Source organism: Mesoplodon bidens, assembly GCF_964165515.1.
Source record: "Mesoplodon bidens genome assembly, chromosome: 10".
Classification (NCBI taxonomy): Eukaryota; Metazoa; Chordata; class Mammalia; order Artiodactyla; family Ziphiidae; genus Mesoplodon; species Mesoplodon bidens.
In genome coordinates, this window is record NC_138172.1 from 21,480,194 (window position 1) to 21,502,112 (window position 21,919).

Below are 21,919 nucleotides of genomic sequence, written 5' to 3' on the forward strand. Positions count from 1 at the left end.
CCATCTGTAGTCATTGATTCTCTCTGGTTCACATCTTCCCAATGTCACCTCCAGAGAGAGAGAGGTTTCTTCCCTTAGTTCTAATTTGGAAAATCCCTAGGAAGGTCTTTGAACCCTCTTCCATCATTTGCCCACAGAAGGATGATTGTATTTCCATTAGATCCAGTAAGAAGAGAAGCAATTCTCCAAAGGAATGGGATATTCTGCTCAGAAAGGGGGTTGGGGTACGAGGCAGTCGAGACAAATAGATATCCAACCCTCCCGGAAAATACATCAATTTTTTATTTATTTATTTTTTTTGCGGTACGCGGGCCTCTCACTGTTGTGGCCTCTCCCATTGCGGAGCACAGGCTCTGGACGCGCAGGCTCAGTGGCCATGGCTCACGGGCCCAGCCTCTCTGGGGCACGTGGGATCCTCCCAGACCGGGGCACAAACCCGTGTCTCCTGCATCGGCAGGCGGACTCCCAACCACTGTGCCACCAGGGAAGCCCAAAATACATCAATTTTTTAACAAAATTTTTATTTTGAAATAATTTCAAACTTACAAAAGAGTTGCAAGAATAGCACACACACACACACACACACACACACAAAATGTATGTCTAGCAAACCAAATTCACCAGTTGACATTTTCCACATTTGTACTCGTGCTCTCTCTGTGTCTCCCCCACCTCCAAATGTGTGTAATTTTTTTCTGAACCATTTGAGAGTAAGTTACACTGTTTACCCCTAAATGTTTCACAGTATCTTTCTTAGAATAATGGACATCTCTTACAGACCCATAGAACAATGATCACATTCAGAACATTTAACATTGAACCTATACTATTGCCTAATATGCAATCCAGTTGTATCAGTAGTGCCTTTATAACAACTTTTCCTCTTGATCCAGGATAACACACTGCATTTAGTTATAACTCTTTAGTCTCCTTTGCTTTCAAACAGTTCCTCAGCCTTTCTCTGGCATTCATCACACAGACATTTTTGAAGAGTATGGGCCAGATTTTTGTCTCAAGGTTTCTCATGATTAGATCTAGTGATGTATTTTTGGCAGGAATACTACCCAGCGGTGTGCTAGAACCAGGTAGTACCATCTATGAGAGCCAATTGTCACATCTCTTCCCAGCTCCATGTTCTGTAATATCATTCTGGTAGCTTGAAATCAGCTATGGTGGGAATGTTCACACCATGGAAATCAACAAATGCTACACATCAGAGCTTGTACCCCCTCCCCCATTTCTGGTTGTGAAACATTTACATTTAGCAGCACAGCACTGTATATAGATGAAGTTATATCCTTCTCAGAACATATCAGGAGGCACATGATGCTGGTCTTCCCAGTTATTGATGATACCTCATCCCTTGGTTAAGATGGTATCAGGTTTCACCATTGAAAAGTTACCATTTCCCCTTTGTAACTAATTCTCCCCTATGGAGAGATCCTTTGTGATTATGTAAATATTCTGTTTCTCATCTAACTTTCACCCAATAGCTTTTAGTTATTGAAAAGTATTGCCTGAATCAATTAGTACTGTAACTGTTGCAAATGGTAAATTTTTTTTATCTCTTTCATTTCTTCTACATTTATTTGTTGGTGTTCTACAGGTTGTTTTTGGTTTTGTTTTTTGGTAGACTTAACCCTAAAATAGATGATTAGTAGTAGACTTAGAAACAAACTGAGGTTTCTCAATGTTTTGTCAAGTAGTTCTCCATCTGAAGTATTTGTGACCAAGTTATGAATGTTCATTGCTATAGTGCAGAATAAGTTTCCATGGAGCACTATCAATACATCAATATGGAAAATGCAGAATGGGTCTTCAGAAATAGTTTTCCCATTCTACATGAGTGTGTATGTTTGTTGGTGACATACTATCCTACCAACAGTGGAGGTGGCATTTGGAGTCATTTTTCTGATCTTACCTGATTCCAATTTTTACCAAAAGCATGCCTTTAGAAGATTCCTGGTGAGATTTGCACTGGAGTTAACTAAAGCACGGTAAAGTCGAAAGAGTCCAGAGTCAACATGTGCTGCAGGGTTGAGTAGCTCACTTCTTGCTCCTGGGCCTCAGTGCCATCATCTGTAAAATCATAGGAGTCATATTTTCACAAAAGTCCCTTTCCAGTTCTAAAACTTTCTTTTATTCTGCTTTCCTACTTGGGAGTCAAAACCTTGAGTTCACCTCATTAGCATGATGTCTTGGTCAACTGAGCTGACAAGTCAAGGACCAAAAATGTGATGTCGAAGGTGGAGCCCGAACCCAGTGACCTCATGATTGAATCCATAATCCTGTTAAATGAGCTTTGGGAGTATAGCACCAGCACTTGATACTGTTTCACGTTACCTCTGTGCATTCAGCCACATCCCCTGATTCACTCCTGTGCTTCTCTTTGTTTATCCTTGACAATCATGGAAACCCACTGAAGGATCCCATTACCTCTGCCTTTGAGGTGATCCCTTTCTCAAGGGTTAGCTTGCCCAGTACCTATAAGGTTACCTTGGTTGCCATGGTTGTAAGTAAAGGAAATGTTCTATCCAAGAGCAGACTGCAGTTTCCAAAGAAGTTTTACCCTTCAGACATGAAACTCCAGCGTTCTGTATAAGTCTTAATTAAATTTCACCATATGAAATCGCTGAGAACCAGGCAAAATAGTATTATTCTTGATTAATCCATTGTTTGGTGAACTCCACGCACAAGTCAGGTAACCTTGACAGTCAGTTTTAGAACTTAAAATATGTTGCCTTGTATTTCCAGAACAGTGGTTAACTGAAAGGTGAGGTGGGGACTAAGATGTGTAAAAGAATGTGGGGCTTTGCCAAACCACTCATTTCCCTCTCTTCCTGGAACGAGATTTCTCAAAGGCCCTACTGTTCCATCCCACCATTGCCTTCCTCCACCAGAATTGTGTTGGGGCCACTTGTGTAGGTGAAAAAGTCCACAGGCGAGCTTCGTATTTGCCTGCCCTCTCCCCTGGAGCTGTCTGAGCCTGGTACTTTTCATGCTTTAGCTCCTCATTTCAGCATTTTTAATATTTGATGACCCTTCCAATGTAGAGAAATATTTGGCAACTTCCTTAAGAGTATCTGTTTCAGGTCTTTTAATTTACTAAACTGAAAAGTTGATGTCTAAAATATTGTTCCAGTGACTCATCTAAGGTTCTGAGGAGGCAAAGGGGTCCCAGGGTGTCAGAGGAGTTGGCAATAATTTTCAATATATTTTATTCATCTTCAGTTTTTTAAAAAAAAATATTTGAACTAATGCACTTCGCCTCTTCTCTCTGATTTTAAGACAAATTTGACTTTAACGAGTTCAGGTCTAATTTAAACTCAAACATGTTCTTGAGTTCCCCTGCGAAGCCCTCACCCCCATGCCCCACATGAGTTTCTATTTCTTTGAAGATAAGGAATTTAGCTTTCTAAAATTTAATCTCGATCAACACCCACCTCACCTGTTGGATTAACTGCTTCATCATCTTTCACCAGATTAGAAAACGACTGTCTCTTGCCTGAAAGACAGAGGGCAATTGATTTCTGCAATCAACCTGGCTTCTCTTTGATTTTATAATCTGTTTCTAGAGATTATAGGCGAGCTTTGAATTCCAAGGCTCTGGGCCTGTCAACTTTTGAAGCGAAAAACTTTGAAGCAGATCCACTGCCTCAGGTTTCAGAAGGGATACTTAGTTGTTGGAGGATGAAATATAAGGGAAACACAGGTAATTATCACTGTTGACATTGTAATATCCCAGGTTTGGGGTTTGTTTATTTTATTTTATGGCTTCTAAAAGAATTATTGTTATTAGTTTTGGGGTTTTTTGTTGTTGTTGTTCTTGTTTTTTTGAGAAGCCCAATCAAATCACTTGGCCACTTGAGAGAAAAGCATAAACCTTCCAGAAATTCTCACTGAGCTAACTGCTTCTATAAACCTACGTAGTGTGCATTTACTTTAAAACTACTTAATTACTCACCACTGATGCACTTGGTATAATTAGAAAACTCTCCAGCTCAGATTCAACAGGTAGGAAGGAGAAAGAAAAAAAAGTGTAGGGCAATTTCCAGACCCATGTTCTTAAACACTATGCACTTTCAAGTACTAATTATTCAGGATTTATGCAAGGAGGGGGTTATATGGAATTGTTTTAGCATGTGTTAATGCTTACAAGCTAGCATCTCACCAAAAAAAACAATTTTTAAATAAAGACCCTGCTCTACTACTCAATGTTGTAATTTATCACATAATGCAATAATGATATTTACATACGTCATCACATTTAACAAAATAAATGAAGGTGCATGTGAGTGTTATTGATAGAGGCAATACCCCGACACAGTTATGCATCCGTACCAGGCAACTGAAGAAGTATTCCTGCTAGTTACAGCCTCAAACTCCTATTTTTCTTTGGGATCTTAAAGGCTGAAAAAATAAAATAGTGGAGGGCTTCCCTGGTGGCGCAATGGTTAAGAATCCATCTGCCAATGCAGGGGACATGGGTTCAGTCCCTGGTCCGGGAAGATCCCACATTACGTAGAGCAACTAAGCCTGTGCACTACAACTACTGAGCCTGTGCTCTAGAGCCCGTGAGCCACAACTACTGAAGCCCTTGCACTGAGAGCCCGTTCTCCGCAACAAGAGAAGCCACCGCAATGAGAAGCCTGCACACTGCAATGAAAAGTAGCCTCCACCCACCGCAACTAGAGAAAGCCTGCACACAGCAACGAAGACCCAACGCAGCCAAAAATAAATAAAATAAATTTTTTAAATAAATAAAATTTTAAAAATAAATAAATAAATAAAGTGGTGGTGGGGAGGGTCGAATGAGTACCGGATTTCCTTCTGGGAATGAAAATGTTAAAAAATAGAAAAAATAAAATAAAATCACAGAAAAATGATAAATTAGGGTTCATCAAACTTCAGTATAAAGCAACAGAATTTTTGTCTCAAGCATTTGCTGTAACTGGTTCTTTTTTTAATTTTTAATTAATTTATTTGTTTTTGGCTGCATTGGGTCTTCATTGCTGTGTGCGGGCTTTCTCTAGTTGCGGCGAGCGAGGGGCTACTCTTCGTTGCCGTGCACGGGCTTCTCATTGCGGTGGCTTCTCTTGTTGAGGCGCACGGGCTCTAGGCACGCAGGCTCAGTAGTTGTGGTGCACGGGCTTAGTTGCTCCATGGCATGTGGGATCTTCCCGGACCAGGGATCGAACCCGTGTCCCCTGCATTGGCAGGCAGATTCTTATGCACTGCGCCAGGGAAGCCTTGTAACTGGTTCTTAAGGCTTTACATTTTCTCTACAACTGTATAAATATTAATTCAATAATGTCTCATTGACACAGAGGTAGAACTTACATTTTTTATAATATTTGCATTGTGTGTGTACCAGAATAACTGCTATGACACAGGAAAACACTGAGCAAACTAATCTAAGAAAATCAGAGCTTCAAAATGAACTTGGAGAGGTAAAAATTATTCATTTAGAAGCTGTCTGAATTTTCAGTTTCAAAGTCATGTGTGTTCCTTCCAGAATACTGCTCTCAAAACACAATTTCCCACAGCTAATTAAAGTGCTGGCGCGCGCGCGCACTCTCTCTCTCTCTCTCTCTCTCTCTCACACACACACACACAGACACACACACAATGTGGCTTCCCCTTAACCCTGGATACGTCTCTCCACGCCCCCCTCCCTTCCCCCTGCGATGGTATGATCTGCGTTCAATCCTAAACTGAAGGTACCAAGCTGTGACAGCTTCCCCAACTCCACAGCCATTTGCTACGACCCAGGGCAGCCTGTGTTCAGTGATGCTTTCCTTTTCCACCGACAGGGGCAAATCGAAGTAGACAGCGAAACTATCTTCAGGTTAGCGGCGCTTATTTTACAGGTAAGAACTGACAAACTGCCTCTTACCCGCTCCTTTTGTTTGTTGAGTTTTGTGAACTGCCTGCGCTTGTGAAACTTTTGCATATGGGCCAGTGGCTGACGGCTTTTTAAAGCCTCCTGGTTGTTTGCCAGTATAAAATGTGAGCCACTGTTTTCTATTTTAGTGTAGTTTGCATGAGCGAGAGTGCGATATGTGTCAGAAGAAAATGAAACTTAGACTTCACTGAGGAAGAAGAGTTAAGACCATATGGCTGGCAAAGAGCTCCCGGTGGCTTGAATTTGGGAGGCTGCAGTTGTTACAACAGCTGTAATTTGCATTTAAATGTAGTAACTTTTGTATACTTTTTCTTGAGGTGGAGTTAAAGAGCCCTTTAATTCTTAAAGGCACACATAGCTGAAAAACCAGTGTATTCCATGCTGGTTTAAAAAAAGAAAACAAATGGCATGTGTGGATTTACCTGTGTCATGGTTTAAACGGTCTGAGTCCAGACTACAAAGTGTGCTGCTCCGAAAGGCAAGCATTTATCTCGTGATCTTCAAAACATTAAAGGAGAAATAACCATCTATGCTTTTCCAGATAGATTTGTCTCTTCTGTTAAAAAACAAGAAATAATTATTGGGTAATAGCGATTTCTTAAAGGCCACATTCTTCTCCAGGGTCATGTGTAGGGAAGGTGTTCCTTGTGAAAAAGTTTTCAAAACAAAACTCAGGCATTTTAAGAGGGGAAAATGATCAGGAGTACAATTCTTTTAGCTTAATCAACATCAATACAAATTGGTCATCTATATCTGTTTTTTATTTCAGGAAGCCAAAGGGGATTACACCAGGTATGGTTCCTTGTCTAATATTACTATGCAAAATAACCCTAGCTGAATCTTTTAATGCTATTTTAAATAACAATGGATGCAAATCAAAAGAAAGTAGATCCCCAGGCGAGAGACTGACGTCTCTTTCCTCTTCAAATAGAGACCTATTCTTTTTGTGAATGAATCCGGGAATGAAGCTTTCCAAGCCAGAGTACCAGCAGATTATACTCAGACGTCCTCCAAAGTTCTATTTTCCATCATCTGTTAGTAAAATGAAGAAATCTATGAAAAACTTGGGTAGCCCGTGCCGATTTTTTAAACTTATAATAATCCTGTGTTTGAAGAATTATACCATAAGCACAAGAAGATTAAATCCATCAGCTGCTTAGTTAAGGGATTAATAGGGGCTTTCTTTTTGCAGCTGCCCTAAAGGGGCCTCACCCTTCGTATACGTGACCTAACAGTTGTATTGTTGCCACCGAGGCACTTACTGGTTCTAACTGCCTAACTGGCCAAATCGTCAGAGAGTGTTTATATTTGAATTCACCCTCTATCTGCTCCATTCTGTTCTTTTAATGCAATCGTTGCGTTGGGGTAGTAGAAAGGGTTAAAGGTGGAGGCAAGACCTCCAGTTCGAAGCAGCTCACAGGCCAACGACCCACAAAGCCTCGCCTCTACAGTGTTAATGTTCCACTGCTGGTAAACCTTACCTGTAGATTATTTACAGATCAACTAGTACTCATTCCCAGCCAAGGCTTTGACTAGTGTGCTCCCTAACAGGCTGATAACCCAGTAATGCCTTCCAAGCTTGAAAATGTCCACTCATAGTGTCATGCTTCACCTCAGAAACTCCAAGCACTTGCCACATCTGCCCATTTAATGTGGTCGAATGACTGAGGCTTCCACTTAACACGCCCTGATCCACTCACCACACTCTCCTTTTAGCTCTGTTTTGTGCTAGATTATTATTATTTTTTTTTTTTTGGGCGGTACGCGGGCCTCTCACTGTTGTGGCCTCTCCTGTTGCAGAGCACAGGCTCCGGACGCGCAGGCTCAGCAGCCATGGCTCACGGGCCCAGCCGCTCCGCAGCATGCGGGATCCTCCCGGACCGGGGCACGAACCCGTGTCCCCTGCATCGGCAGGCGGACTCTCAACCACTGCGCCACCAGGGAGGCCCTAGATTATTTTTAAAAAAATTTTTAGGTTAGGAAATATGCTTTGAAGGAATCATAAAGATCAATGAACACCAACCTTTTTTTTAATTAAAAGAAAATGTCAGGGGCCTCCCTGGTGGCGCAGTGGTTGAGAGTCCGCCTGCCGATGCAGGGGATACGGGTTCGTGCCCTGGTCTGGGAGGATCCCATATGCCGCGGAGCGGCTGGGCCCGTGAGCCATGGCCGCTGGGCCTGCGCATCCGGAGCCTGTGCTCCACAATGGGAGAGGCCACAACAGTGAGAGGCCCGCATACCGCAAAAAAAAAAAAAAAAAAAAAAAAGAAAATGTCAGAGCATGAAAAGAGGATAAATCAGTCTCTAGGTCATTAGCATCAAGAGCGGCTGTGTTCTCCACTGTTGTCTTCCCTGGAGGAGCCATGTTTCCTAGGAAGATCAGATATGTGAGGAATTCCATCGTGTAGGGGGTGAGTCTGAAGTTGATTTATAAATGAGGGCTTCTGAGCCAACAGCTCAGCCTCTGCTGTCTGTGAACCGCTAACCCTTCCTCCCCCACTTTCTCCCGGTCAAGCGTGTGATGGACACCCTCTGAGCTTCATTTCCTCATCAGGAAAATGGCACCTCCTTCCTTAGGTCTGTTGTGAGATTAATTGTATGTAAACATTGCCCAGGGCAGTATCTGGCATGTAGCAAGCTCTCTATACACTTTGGCTATTATTATTAAGTATTATAGTATCATTATTGCCCTCATCATTATCATCCTGTCCCATCTCTTGGCAGCCTCTGAAGAGGCTTTTGGGATGTAGGAGGGTCTGAAGAAGCTGTAATCACGTGTCAGGGGAAAGAATCAAAGAGAAAGATTGATTCCACAAACCTTCCTTAGGGAAGATTTGCCTGTGGCAGAAGAAGGCTTAGAAGGAACAGCCCTTGGGTAGTACAGACGCTTTAGCCCTAAGATTTCAAGGTTGGTGAGTCAGTCTGGCCAAGCTCAAACCAATCCTTTTCCTTAATTTCACTGTGTTCCTGGTGGTTTCCTGAGTGATTACTAGATTAAAGAAATGGAGGACACTGTTTTGAAATTGTCTAAACCACACTGAGTAGTAGAAGGAGCTTGGGACTAGGAATCAAGAAACTAGCACCGTGACCCTGAATGCCCTCTGGCCATTCTCAGCCTCGGTTTTCTCATCTGTAAATTGGGATTAAGGAAAATGGGACTTGGCAGGGTAGTTTTGAGGCTACGAATGATGTTTAAGGACTTTGTAGATTACAGTTTGTTTTACGAGCATTAGTTATTGCTGATGAGGGTGAAAGAAAGAATAAGAAATGTGAACTTTTGTTATTGGGTATATAACGAAGCAGAATTTTGGTTGACTGTCACCACCCCTTCCCTATCCGATCTCCTCCTCCCCGGAATGGAGAGGGTATATTTTTCCTCCGAAGTTTTGTTATAAAACTAATTTAAGAAAATCAGGTCAAAATTTAAAAAATACCATGCAGCAGTGTGGTGTAGTGATCAGAGCAAAGACGCTAGAACCAGAAAGCCTCACCCAAATCCCAGGTCTGCCACTTATTACCTGTATAATCTTGAATAAGTTATTTAAGCTCACCAAGCCTCAGTTTCCTTACCTGTAAAATGGGACTTATACTAATAGTATACACCCCACAGAATTGCTATGATGACTAAATGAATTAATATATAGAAAGTACTTAGAACGGTTCCTGCAGTCACCACTTTCATATTCCATCAAATTGATGGACATAATTTATCACTCCCCTGTTGTCTTAAATATGAATTGTTTCCCATTTTTTGCTGATATAAATAATGCTTTGATGAATGTCTTTGTGTAGTTGGGATTGGGGTTGTCTGTGATTTTTTTTAAGATTTTTTGATTTGGACCATTTATTAAAGTCTTTTTTGAGCTTGTTACAGTATTGCTTCTGTTTTATGTTTTGGTTTTTTGGCCCTGAGGCATGTGGGATCTTAGCTCCCCGAACAGGGATCGAACCCGCACCCCCTGCATTGGAAGGTGAAGTCTCGACCACTGGACCTCCAGGGAAGTCCCTGTGATTATTTTCTTAAGTGATGTTTCTCAGGTGGGGAACAAGCAAAGGGAAATTCCTCAAAGGAGGCAAAGTATGAAGCGCTGAAATGGAATTTATGCATTCTTGATACCGCTAAACTAAAATTATACAAACTTCATAGCTTTATCCAGTGACATCTACTAAATGCCTGAAATGGGTCAGCACCCATCTAGGCAACTAAGATGCGGAGGTACTTAGGCAGGGGCCTTCCTTCCAGAGAAATGTGAATTTCTATCAAGAGCTACCTCAGTGGCAATTCTGAATTCCACTTCTCTGTTAACATGTCAGTGGCTACAGCTCTTAGCTTTTAGAACTTCACTGAGGTTTAATTGTGGATCAGAAAAGGTCCCCAATTATTACCCTCCTAGACCAGGGCAATGTGGCTTTTTCAATTAAAACAGTGATTGAACACCTAATTCTTGAGGCTGCTCTGGTCCACCCACTCCTTGTGAATATCTTCTTCTTTCTCAAATTTAGAATTTCCAAAGCTGAACCCGCCACCATCCCAGCTCCCAGACCAACTCCTCCTCCACTGTCTCCCCTTGAATAACCACCATTCTCTCTTGAATCATCTCTAAGGATTTTCTCTTTTCCCTCCCACCTTTTTGTCTGTTAGACAGCTCCCTTCTTTCCTTGTCTTTATCAGAACGCTGGCTTTCTCAGCCCTTAGTCTCCTCCACTCAGCCTGACTGTAAAAGTGTGTGTGTGTGTGTGTGTGTGTGTTGTTTCTCTGACTGCTTTCTGTGACATTATTTTAAAAGTCAACGCCTGATTTCATTCACTTCCCACCACAGTTGTTATCATCACCATTTAACAAATTAATAGATGAAAATTTTAGGGCCAAAGAGACTTTGTCACATAGCCAGTAAGTTCCCAGATCTGTTCTGATTCTGTTGTATACTACCACCTGCACATAACCCCCTGGTATCTTACTAAGACATAAATGTGATCATTGTTGTTGACTTCCAGACACCTCTTACGGTTTCTCATTGCACAGACACCCATCTTCCAAAACCCTAACTTGGCATTCAAGGCCCCCCATAATCTGCATTATACATTTTAACCTCCCACACTCTACTGCCCATACTCCTTAATATCTGTTCCTGCCTCTCTTCTCTTTTCTTCACATGCCTTCACTATTTCGCCTTTATGGCTTTGCTCAAACTCTTCTTCCTAGAATGCCTTTAAAAACAACAGTCCTCCCCTATTTTGGTTCCTGCCCTGTTTCCTTGAGAATTTTAAGTTAACATTATCATGACCAGTAGGAAATCTTGCTCTCTGAAAGTTAATTAAAATAGTGACATGGGGACTTTTTTCTTTAAATAGTTGACAGCCTGAATTTCCAAGTCAGCCCTTAAGCTGCAAAGATAACAAGCTACTCGGGTAACACAACACAGACAAACACAGGATTCCTGAAGGCTGACACAGCAAGGAGGCAAGGTTTCATCACTGAGCCAGCCACAAATGAGTTTGTAAAAGCAAAGCATTTTCTTTTCTTTCTAAGATCCTGAAAGGTGGAAATTACTAAGGGAACTATGTGACTAGGGCACTTTTTGCTTATAAGAGTGAGTGACTACAATTTACAATTCAGTACTGGGTCACCATGAGGGCATATTGTCACCTAGCTTCAAGTGGGAAGGAATAATTCACAATTTACAGCTGTGCTACTGGGAACAGCTGTCTCCCATGGGAGAGGAACTTCTCTAGATGCCTTGAGAGTAGCTAATGAAGGGAGGGGGGAACAATCAAAGACTTTAAAGAACTTCTCCTACTCTTACACCTCTAGAGCACTTAAAGCTCTAAAATATCTTTCCATTTCCGGGACCTTTAAAATCAGTTACAATGATAAAAATAGCAGCTCCCATGGGCTAGGTGCTCTGCTGAGTATGTCCTTATTCACATCAATGGAGAGGCAGGAGTGAAGACAAGAGCTTTGGAATTTCATTGCCCAGGCACTTGCTGTATTACTGTGGGTAACCTCTCTGGAACTCAGTTTCTTTGTCTCTATTACTTGGTATTACTATTATTATTGTTAATATGTTTAACCTTTCCACCAATCCCGTGATGACGGGCACTACTGGTATTATCCCCATTTTACAGAGAGGGAAACAGCTTTGGAGGGAGTAAGTAGTTGACTGTCTAGGTCACATGGCTTAGAGAGTGGCCCAATTAGGACTCCACCCTCATGCTCTTGACCTTTGTCAGGAGTCTCCTTTTTTGTATCCTCACACAAACTTGTAAGAATCATTACCTTCCTTGCTGGCAGAATAAAGAAGGCTGAGGACAGAAATTTAACGTTTCTGTCTGATTTCAGGCCAGGGCTTTAATGAATCAGCAAAACGCTTTTGTGAAAAACCTATTAAAAAATGGCTTTTCTCTCTCCTGGTGTCATGACTCTATTTTAAGGTTTGACTTAAAGATACAAATAGGTTCTTTTATTAATCAGTTCAGTGCATTAATATTTCATTTATTTTTAATGATTTGTAAATAATTCTACGTGTCAGGCTGTTTTACATGTTTTACAAACATTAACTCATTAATTGTCATCTCCATCCATGAGGTTGGTGGAATATTATTCCCACGTTACAAGTGAGATTAAGAAATTTTGTGTGGATTATATTTACATTACCATATTATGGTTTAACATTTCCCCATGGCTTGGCCAGATGTTTAGAGTTGCTATGTTGAATAAACAAACAAGATAACAACACATAGGGAACCACAGACAAATAAGTGTGGGAAATACGTGGTTAAAAGCTAAACAAAGTTCTTTTCGATGAAGTTCGAATCTGCTCACGTGCATGGCAGATCTCCCAGAAGAAGACACATAAACAGTGTTTCCAACACTTATTTGTCCCTGATGTGTGAGCCTCCTGCCAGACCAGTGTTCTATGGACTTCACTTTGTGAAGCAGGGGATTATTTATTTGCTGAAAGCTCAGTATTAAAATGCCTTTAAAAGATAAGCAGTTTTGGCAAACCTTTTCTTTGTACTCCTTACCAGATTATCGCATCCCTCGATTTTAATTCCAGTAACTCTTGGGGTAAACATTCATCAAGTTCTGAACTCACTTTTTCTGAAGAGCCCTGAATTTGGAAGGAATCATCCATCCCATACGGTGGGTGCTTTTTCGTCTGCTCTATGCAGAGAATGTTAGGGCTGTCCAATATTATGTATTGGAACCCTCATTTTATAGCTGATGAACTAACAAGTGACATATCCATGACAGTTCAGGTTGACAGGACCAGACCTGCAGTCCCCAGGTCTCCCTGACCATCTCAGATTTACCATTTTGTCTTACACTTGTATCGGGAGGCCTCCATGGATCCTTGCTGTCCCTGATAGAAGGCAGTGAGGACAGCAGGCAGTGGACTCTACCATGGTAAGTGGTGTTATCACAGGAGTGGCCCCGAGTCTAATATTAGTCACTTGAGGACATAGCTTAAGAGTGAGAAGGCCGGAAATGAGCACTCAATCAGCAGTGCCTTTGGAATACCTTGTCTTCTCATTGCTCGACCTTATTCACTCTTGTAGACTGAACACCTAGTACCTACAGCGTGAGAGGCATTGGGCCCAAGCAAGGGCTGTGATGGAGGCAGACTGAGTTTCCAGCCTTCCTTTTATTCCTGAGCCACAGTCCTTCTACATCCTTTATAAGAGACACTGGAGAAAGGCCTGGGCCCTGGACTCAGACACGCAGGCATGAGGTTGAGTGAGACAAGCCCTCCTCATCTGCTAGTGGTGTGACCTTGAGCCAGTTTTAAAGCCATCTGAACCTAAGGTCCCTTTTCTTTCAGAGATTCGTTGTGAGGATTGAGTGAGATCAAGCACCTTGCAGGGTGCCCGGTACAGAATGGAGACTTAGTACTTGGGACTCTGGTTCCACTAAGTCCCATCTAGTATACTGAGATGCATTTTAGATGATGTTGCTGTTGTTGTTTTATCATCTTAGCCATTTTTAAGTGTACAGTTCAGTGGTATTAAGTACATCCACATTGCTGTGCAACCATCACCGCGTCCATCTCCAAGATTTGTCATCTTGCAAAATGGAAACCCTGTGCCCATTAAGTGATAACCGCTCTCCCCTCCGCCCCCAGCCTCTAACGGCCGCCATTCTACTTTCCGTTTCTATGAATTTGCATTTTCTGGGTGCCTTATGGAAGTGAAATCATGCAGTATTTGTTCTTTTGGGACTGGCTTCTTTCACTCAGCATGGTGTCCTCAGGGTTCATCCATGTTGTAGTGTGTGTCAGAATTTCCTGTACTTTAAGGCTAATATTCCATTGTATGTATATACCACTTCGTTTATCCATTCATCCATGGATGGATACTTGGGCTACTTCTACTTTGGGGCTCTTATGAGTAATGCTGATATGAAGAAAAATAGGTAAACATCTCTTTGAGACCCTGATTTCAGTTCTTTTGGGAAGAGAGATGCATTTTTAAGAAGAATCCCTGGCTTCCAGATAATTAAGTATATTGTACTGTTCATTGGAGTGGGGGTGGGCTGAAGGCATAGGAATGGAGGATGGATATCAGATCCCTGTTCTAAATCATGAGATCTTACTTACCAAAATTAATACTTGAGGAGCCCAATACTTACATTAAAATATTGTTGTAGGTGAATATTTATTGACATGGAAAAATGATTACAATATAGGAAGTAGGAAAAAAGTATATGTATTATCCATTTTTACAAAAAAATTATATATACCAATATGTTCAAATACATGATACAGATATAAAAACTGGTCCTTAAGTTGTAGCATCGTGCAGGAGCCCCTAAATTTTTTTGTTCATACAGCCCCTTTCATTCTCAATATATGTATACTTTTAATTATTTATTTAATTATATAGTTATGTACATGTAGAACTATGTTGACATCACATACATTATAAAATATTCACAAAAGAGTAATGTATCAAAAGGAAAGAGATAGAGTAACATGTTCCAAGAATGGATAAAAATAAATATCATTAGAAGTCCTAGTATTGGGAATTGCCTGGCAGTCCAGTGGTAAGGACTTGGCACTTTCACTGCTAGGGCCAGGGTTCCATCCTTGGTTGGGGAACTAAGATCCTGCAAGCCACGTGGTACAGCCAAAAAAAAAAAAAAGTTCTAGTATATTCTTTCTGCACACCTACAGATCTCTCTACCACATAGACTGTTGTAGAGTAGATTCTGAAGTTAGGCAAAGCTGAACTGGATTCCAGATCCCACTTCTCACTGGTGAATAATCTTAGCTGAGTTACTGAACATCTCTAAGCTGCAGTTTCCCATCTGTAAGTGGGAATAATTACAGTTCTTATATAAAAAATTTTTTATTGAGATATGGTTTTTTTATTGAGGTATGTAATATTATATTAGTTTCAGGTATAGAACATAGTGATTCAGTATTTGTATATATTGCAGAATGATCACCGCAATAAGTCTGGTTAACATCCAACACCATACATAGTTACAAAAATCTTTTTTTCCTTGTTATGAGGACGTTTAAGATCTACTCTCTTAGCAGCTTTCAGATTTGCAATACAGTGTTAATAGTGCATTGTGCACTGCCTGGTTTATGGTAGGGGTAAAAAAAATTAAGCTGGTACTATTGTCATGACTAACAGTTGTCTCGGGATGGTGGGGATAGAAATGTTTACAATTTTCCTTCTTCTTTGCATGTCAGCGTGTTTTCATTTATTGAAAATGAAGATATAGTGCTTATGTCAGAATTTTTTTAAATGTTATTTTGTCTTGTTAAAAAACTCAGAGCTTAGCACAGTGACTTACAGATCTCCTGCACTGCATCCTTTTTCAAAATGAATGTAAGATTCATGGAACACTACCCACTTGGCCTAACGGAAACTTCCCAAACCAAGGCTTAAAGCCCTTCCCTGCCACCCAGAGCAGCAAGCCTGTGATTCCCCCCGTATATGGGAGGCCCTGTCCAGAACCTGCTGGCCCCCAGGGGCCTACGTGCCTTTGTGAACAGGCTCATTCAGTTCTCAGCACAGGCGCCTGAGGCTGGGCAGGCAGAAAGGAAGCAATTAAGACAGTGGAAACCTACCAGGGAAAAAGCTGTTGGCAGGACAGACTTCATGGATGTGTGACCTGTGCAGTCACACAGGGCCCCCTGCTCGGAAGGACCCCACTCTTGGTTTGATGCTCTTCTGTCTTGAAATCTTGAAATTCTCCATGATTTTTTCACAAAGAAGCTCCACATTTTGATTTTTCACTGGGCCTTGCAAATTGTAGCTTGGTCCTGGCTGTTGAAAACTGTAAGGCATTGAGAAGGCCCGGGTGTTGAATGGATTATTAAAGAAGGGGTCCTCTTGTAGGTGTCTAAACGGGTACTCCATTGAGGAAGCTGGAACCACACAGAATTCTGCCAAACAGCCTTTTTGCATATATGTCTGGGAACCTCTTACCCTTTTCTGATTTCAGTATGTTTGATCTCCCAGGTCTGAAGCACGGGGAGTAACAACCTTGACTTCATAAGGGCATTGTGAAAATCAAGAAAGAAAATGCACGTGAAAGGGTTAGAACAGTGCCTGGCACCTGGAATACTCATTTTTAAAAGCTTCCTAAATACTCAGTTGCTACCCTGGTATCAACAATATGAGCTAGGTAGTATCGTTATGCTCATTTTATTTTTTAAATTTTTTTCCTGATGTTTACATTTTGTACTTCATTTATTTATTTATTTGTTTTTGGCCACACCCTGCAGCATGCAGAATCTTATTTCCCTGACCAGGAATCGAACCCACGCACTCTGCAGTGGAAGTGTGGAGTCTTAACTGCTGGACCACCAGGGAAGTCCCTACCCTCATTTTATAGATGAAGATACTGAGGTTCAGAGAAGTTGAATAACTTGCCCAAGTCATACAGCTGGTTACCATATGGAGTTAGGGTTTGAACGCAAGCCATCTGATGGCAGAGGTCATGCTTTTTTCACTCCACCATTGTGCACCCTGCTTTTATCATCATCTATTAGGTGCCAGGTATTCCTGTGTACTTTTATCATCTGCTTCTCAAATTGTAGCCGTTGAGATCCTCATTCTGCAGATGTGGAGACGGACGTAGTGGTCACGATCACATATCTGTTCCACATATGGTGGTACTTGGATTTTAACCCCCATCCTCTGAATTTCTACTCAGCCTTTCCACTTGATAATTCCTCAAGAGTGAATCCAAAAGATGTTTAACAGTATCTACTGCTTTGGGCTGATAATGCAAATGCAGTTAGACTTTGGCGAACTCCTGGACCCACATGCCAGACAGTTCTTCATAGCTTGTTTCTGGCAGCAATGGAATGTCATCAGCGCTGGCTCAGACCTTGGAATCTCACTGAGTTCCCCCCAACTCCTGGCAACCACCATTCTACCCTCTGTCTCTACGAATTTCTAAAATGTTTTTATTTTAAATATTTACAAATTTTCGTGTTAACCTAATTCTCAGCCAAAGTCATCCTTATGGATTGCATTTCTTCTAAAAGAGTTGAAGTTTCAAAGTAGACAGGATCAGAATCCTTGGCAAGCTGACTAATGTTTAGAAAAGTCTCTCATCACATTTTCATTATTATTAGAAATTCTTTAGACTTAAAAAAAATGTAGTTTGACAGTTGATCCCTATCAAGCACGCAGATGGACAGGGTAATTCATCCTTTGTTATAAGTTAGGCCACAGACAAAAATGTAACAGCAACGGAATTCTAGCTGAGTGGACGCTGTGTTCCCCAGAACACACACCAGTTTCTTGTCTCTTTGGTAGAGTGCTGAGATGAGGAGGATCTGACACAAATTCCATGGATTGGTCATGATGTTGGAAGAGCAAGTTTCAAGGCTAAAATTCCACCAGTAACTGTGGGTTCTGTTGAACCAATCCTAAAGCCGCTTACAACCTGGACTTGCCAAGTCACTTCCAAAGTTCTTTTCCATGTGGTTTATTACCAGCCCTTAGGGTTGCCAGATTGAGCAAATAGAATAAACAACGAATAACTTTTTGAGTGTGTGTTCTAAGTATTTAATCTGGCAACTCTAATCTAGATCCCCCACTGGGGCTTCTTCTCAGTGGTCGTAATCCACCCGCATCCTGTTCTGAGAATGGTAGAAATAAAGTGTTTATTATTGTTGGTTTCATGGGCTGTGATCAGAAATGAAGGAACACATTTATTGAACATAGGCAGGTGCCTTCATAGCAACATAGCTTCATAGCATCTTCCCCAGAACCCTATAAAACAGGTCACTATCCCTGTCTTTATAATGAGGAACCGAGGCTCACAAAGGTTAGTTTACCTAAGACCACAAATGTCCTACAAACATGGAGACCTGGGCCTGTATCCAGTTCGAAGTCCTTACCTTATTACTGCACATTACAAGTCTAGGGCCAGCTGGTAGGCTGCTCTGTTGACTTGTTTCTAAGTATGTGGCAGCTTTGCAGTAGCCTGTGTCCCAACCCTGGCTGCCCATGTGCCAGCTCTGGTGAGACAGTAGGCAGCCAGGTGACCTCTCTAAGCCTCATTTTCCTTATCTGTAAGTTAGAAATAGCACCTACATCTACGTTCGCCATAAGGATTAAATGAGTTCCTTTTTTTTTGTATTTTGTATAAGTAAAAGGCTGAGCACTTGTCTGCCACACAGCACATGCCCAGGACAGTCTCCTTTAAAGCCACAAGAGTTTTGTTTATTGTCCTGTGAAGGGGCTGAGTGGTTGGAGGCAGCCTAGAAACGTGTGCTCACGCCTGAGCCCCAGGGAAGGAGCTTCATTGGGTTAAGATGAATGGAGGGCATCCCTCCTTCTCCCAGAAGTGCTGGGGGGCATCCCTAGCTTAAGGGGGAGGCCAGGAGAAGGGCTTCTTTCAGGTCTTACTTTCCGCTCTGCAAACGGTGACCACCTGATTTGGCTTGAGGCGTGATCAAGAACTGTTTAAATGCGGTGGGAAGAAAATTCCAAGATTGGAAAGACCCTGTGACTTGGGAGGGGAGGGGGCAAGGTCTGGCCCAGCCCGCCTGGTTTTTCCGGCCCCTCCCCCTTCTCTCTCCTCCTGGCTTTCCAGTTCCCTCCTCTGCTTCCTTCTCCCCAGCTGCTCCACTTTGACCTGGAGTCCGGAGAACCAGTCAAGCAGCCACTGGTCCTCTGGATCTAGCGCCACCTCCCCGAGGGGCCCCTGGGTAAGTCTTTAACATCAGCGGGCCCTGTTTCCCCCATCTGTGAACTCAGGGTCGGACACACCAACTCAGCTCGCCTAAACCATCTGGCAGGGTTTGGTCTGGAGGGGTGGAAAGTGAGGAGGGCACTTTATTTTAGCTATTATGAAATCGTCTCAGTCTGTGAGCAGTTTGACTAAACTGTCTGCAACAACCAGTGGTGGCTTTAGAATGGGGTGGATTTGAGCCCTAGCTTTCTGCCTTGGTGTGTGATTGACTATGAATGATGACAATTTGTTTCCAACTTTCTGCAGCGCCTCCCAAGCCCTCTATCCTCTAAAAGAGAGAACTCGACAGGGGTAGAGATTTTACTATGAATTTTTTAGTCAGGATTAAAAAATCAGGCATCAGGAACACCTCGTGTGTTTTAAGGAAACTTTGTTGGGTGTTGGGCTTCTCAGGCGGGTTTGGGTGCCCTGTTTTAAAATTCTGCTGAAAATGACTGGGGTCTGATTTTGTGGGTCTTAAAACAAAATTTTTTTAACTAAATTTGGTATCAGGGGACAACTATAGACTGTAGTGGTTTTGGTTGGGTTTAAGAAACACTGAGTGATAACACATATTCAGTCTTCTTATCTGTGTTCAGATCTTTGTGGTTTAATCCAGTTTTTGGCTAATCCAGATTATCTGGTTTAAAAAATGCAACCTATCCTCACCGAAGAAACTAACTTTATTTTTATTTATTTATTTTTTAATTTTATTTTTTGGCCACACCGTGCGTCATGCGGGATCTTAGTTCCCCCACCAGGAATCGAGCCCCCCTGCAGTGGAAGCACGGAGTCTTAACCACTGGACCGCCAGGGAAGTCCCAGAAACTAACTTTAGTAGAATCGATGAGAGGCCACTAGAATTATAAATTCTGAAGCCTCGAGTGAAGCTGGCAAAAGCCTTCCGTCTCCTCCTCACCTCCTCCTCCCCCCATTTTCTGTCTCTTTTTGGAATTAATGGAGTTAGGCAGAGTGGTTGAAGCACAGGCTTGGAGTCATATTTGCTACTTTCTTGCCGTGTGAGTTGAAATCTCTCTTAAATCTCAGTGTTCACATCTATGTAATGGGGATGCTGGTGATAATAGCATAACCTGTAGAGAGAGGTTTTGGTCCAGTCTCTGAAACCTAGTAATGCTCAGTGAGTGTGAGCTGTCGTTCAGAGCATTTCTTTTTTAGGGACTGAATGGAGGTATCCACTCTGTATAACTGCTGAGTCAGCCTCGAAGAGTCTCGTGAAACTAACCTCCTGGGCTGTCCTCAGCCTCTTTGACCTTCCTTCCCGTTTTAAACTGTAGATTGCTCTCTTTCTTGAAAATCTCCCTTTGTTTTATGATGTGTTTATTCTATTATTCTGGTCCCGTGGTTCTAAAGTCATTTATTAAACAAGGCTGGGTCCCGCCTTCTGCCCTCCTGATTCTGTAGGTCTGGGGTGGGCCCGAGAATTTGCATTTCTAACAAGTTCTCAGATAATACGGATGCTGCTAGTCAGGGGATTGTAAGAACTACTGTGTTTTCTCATGCTTGTCCACCTTTAATATCCCTTTACCTAGGAATTAGTGGAGAGAAATTTACTGTTAGAACTTTGTAGTTATTAAGTCAAGGAGATAATAAACTAGATTCATCACTGAAGGCCAAGTGTCCAGATAACTGAAAGAAACATGATTTTTTTTTAATTAAAAAAGGGTGATGTGAAGGCCATCTGGCCAGTGAACAAATGCTCTAAGTAAACTGAGAACATACCTTAAACTGCTAACTACCAAGGTGTTGATCAACGCTGGTAGATTAGTCGAGGAGATTAGTGTTTATATTCAGTATCCAAGATCCTTCTAATAATGGCATGTTTAAGCAAGCTGTCCTCCTTAACCACTGGATCCAGCTGGAATGCTTTAGTAATTGAGTTGACACCTGTTACACCATTTAACAGACATTAAATACAGTTTTTCTGGCTGTTACGATCATTGCCATGGCCCATTCCTTCAGTATAGTGCAAACCTTTGACGGCCACCCCAGCTCTCTAGCAAGCATAGATAAGGAAGTGGCTTATCACCAGCCTCTGTACAGGCAACTCCAGAAGACTGGCAAACGTTTCTAATTTACACCAGTTCCTAAAGACAGTAAATCTTGAGCTTGCACATAGCACAGTATTAAATAGAGCTCCCAGCTGTGACAACTTGCTTGAGGTCTTGGAGGCCCCTTAGGCTACATGGTAGACTTTATCTTGAGTGTTCAACAGGCATTAACTGTAGCTTTTTTACATTTGCATATGCATGAGTTATACTCATGCAAGACTCCAGTCCCAAGTTACTTTTTAAAGAGCTTAATTTATGTCTTGGTGATGTTTCTATGCTTATTTCCATTAGGTCATTATATTTAACATGCTTTTTAGGCACCTTTGCTTGGAATTTCAGTTAAGGAAGAGTGTTAGCATCAAAAAGAAAAGGGAAGTTTGGGGCTTGGGCTTTTTTTTTTTTTTAATTGTCCTAGAAACCTAAGGATGCTTCCACACCAAGCACTGACAGCTACCATCTTTGAGGGATCTCATTCAGTGATCCGTTTGCTCCAGAAGTACCAGCACCACAGTTTGCTAATTGCCCGCACTCCCTCGTCCTCCAGCCTGAGAATGGCAGGTGGCTGATTGTCACTGTGGGCAAGTTCCCAATTAGGCACAAACAGGTGCACACATCTGCTGGGGGTGGCTGTTTCCACACAACTGCTCCAGCGCACACAAAGGGTGGCCTCAGCTTTGCCAGCCATGTGGCTCTCTTAAAAATGAGTGAGGTTGGCACATTCCTACAGGGCTTTTGCGG

General features: G+C 42.0%; 1 protein-coding gene across 10 annotated transcripts in view; it reads left to right on the plus strand.

The window, feature by feature from the left end:
• The window catches only part of FRMD4B (FERM domain containing 4B), a 323,064-nt gene that overhangs the window by 245,089 nt on the left and 56,056 nt on the right, over positions 1 to 21,919 (plus strand). For 9 of the 10 annotated variants that reach the window (XM_081246504.1, XM_081246503.1, XM_081246507.1 and 6 more), the window contains 2 exons: positions 5,814 to 5,870; positions 6,675 to 6,697. In XM_081246504.1, coding sequence (XP_081102630.1) covers positions 5,814 to 5,870; positions 6,675 to 6,697 — 80 coding nt within the window. Of the gene's footprint in view, positions 1 to 5,813; positions 5,871 to 6,674; positions 6,698 to 12,881; positions 13,050 to 21,919 lie in introns of those variants that run through there. The other variant, XM_081246510.1, reaches the window with a different exon arrangement.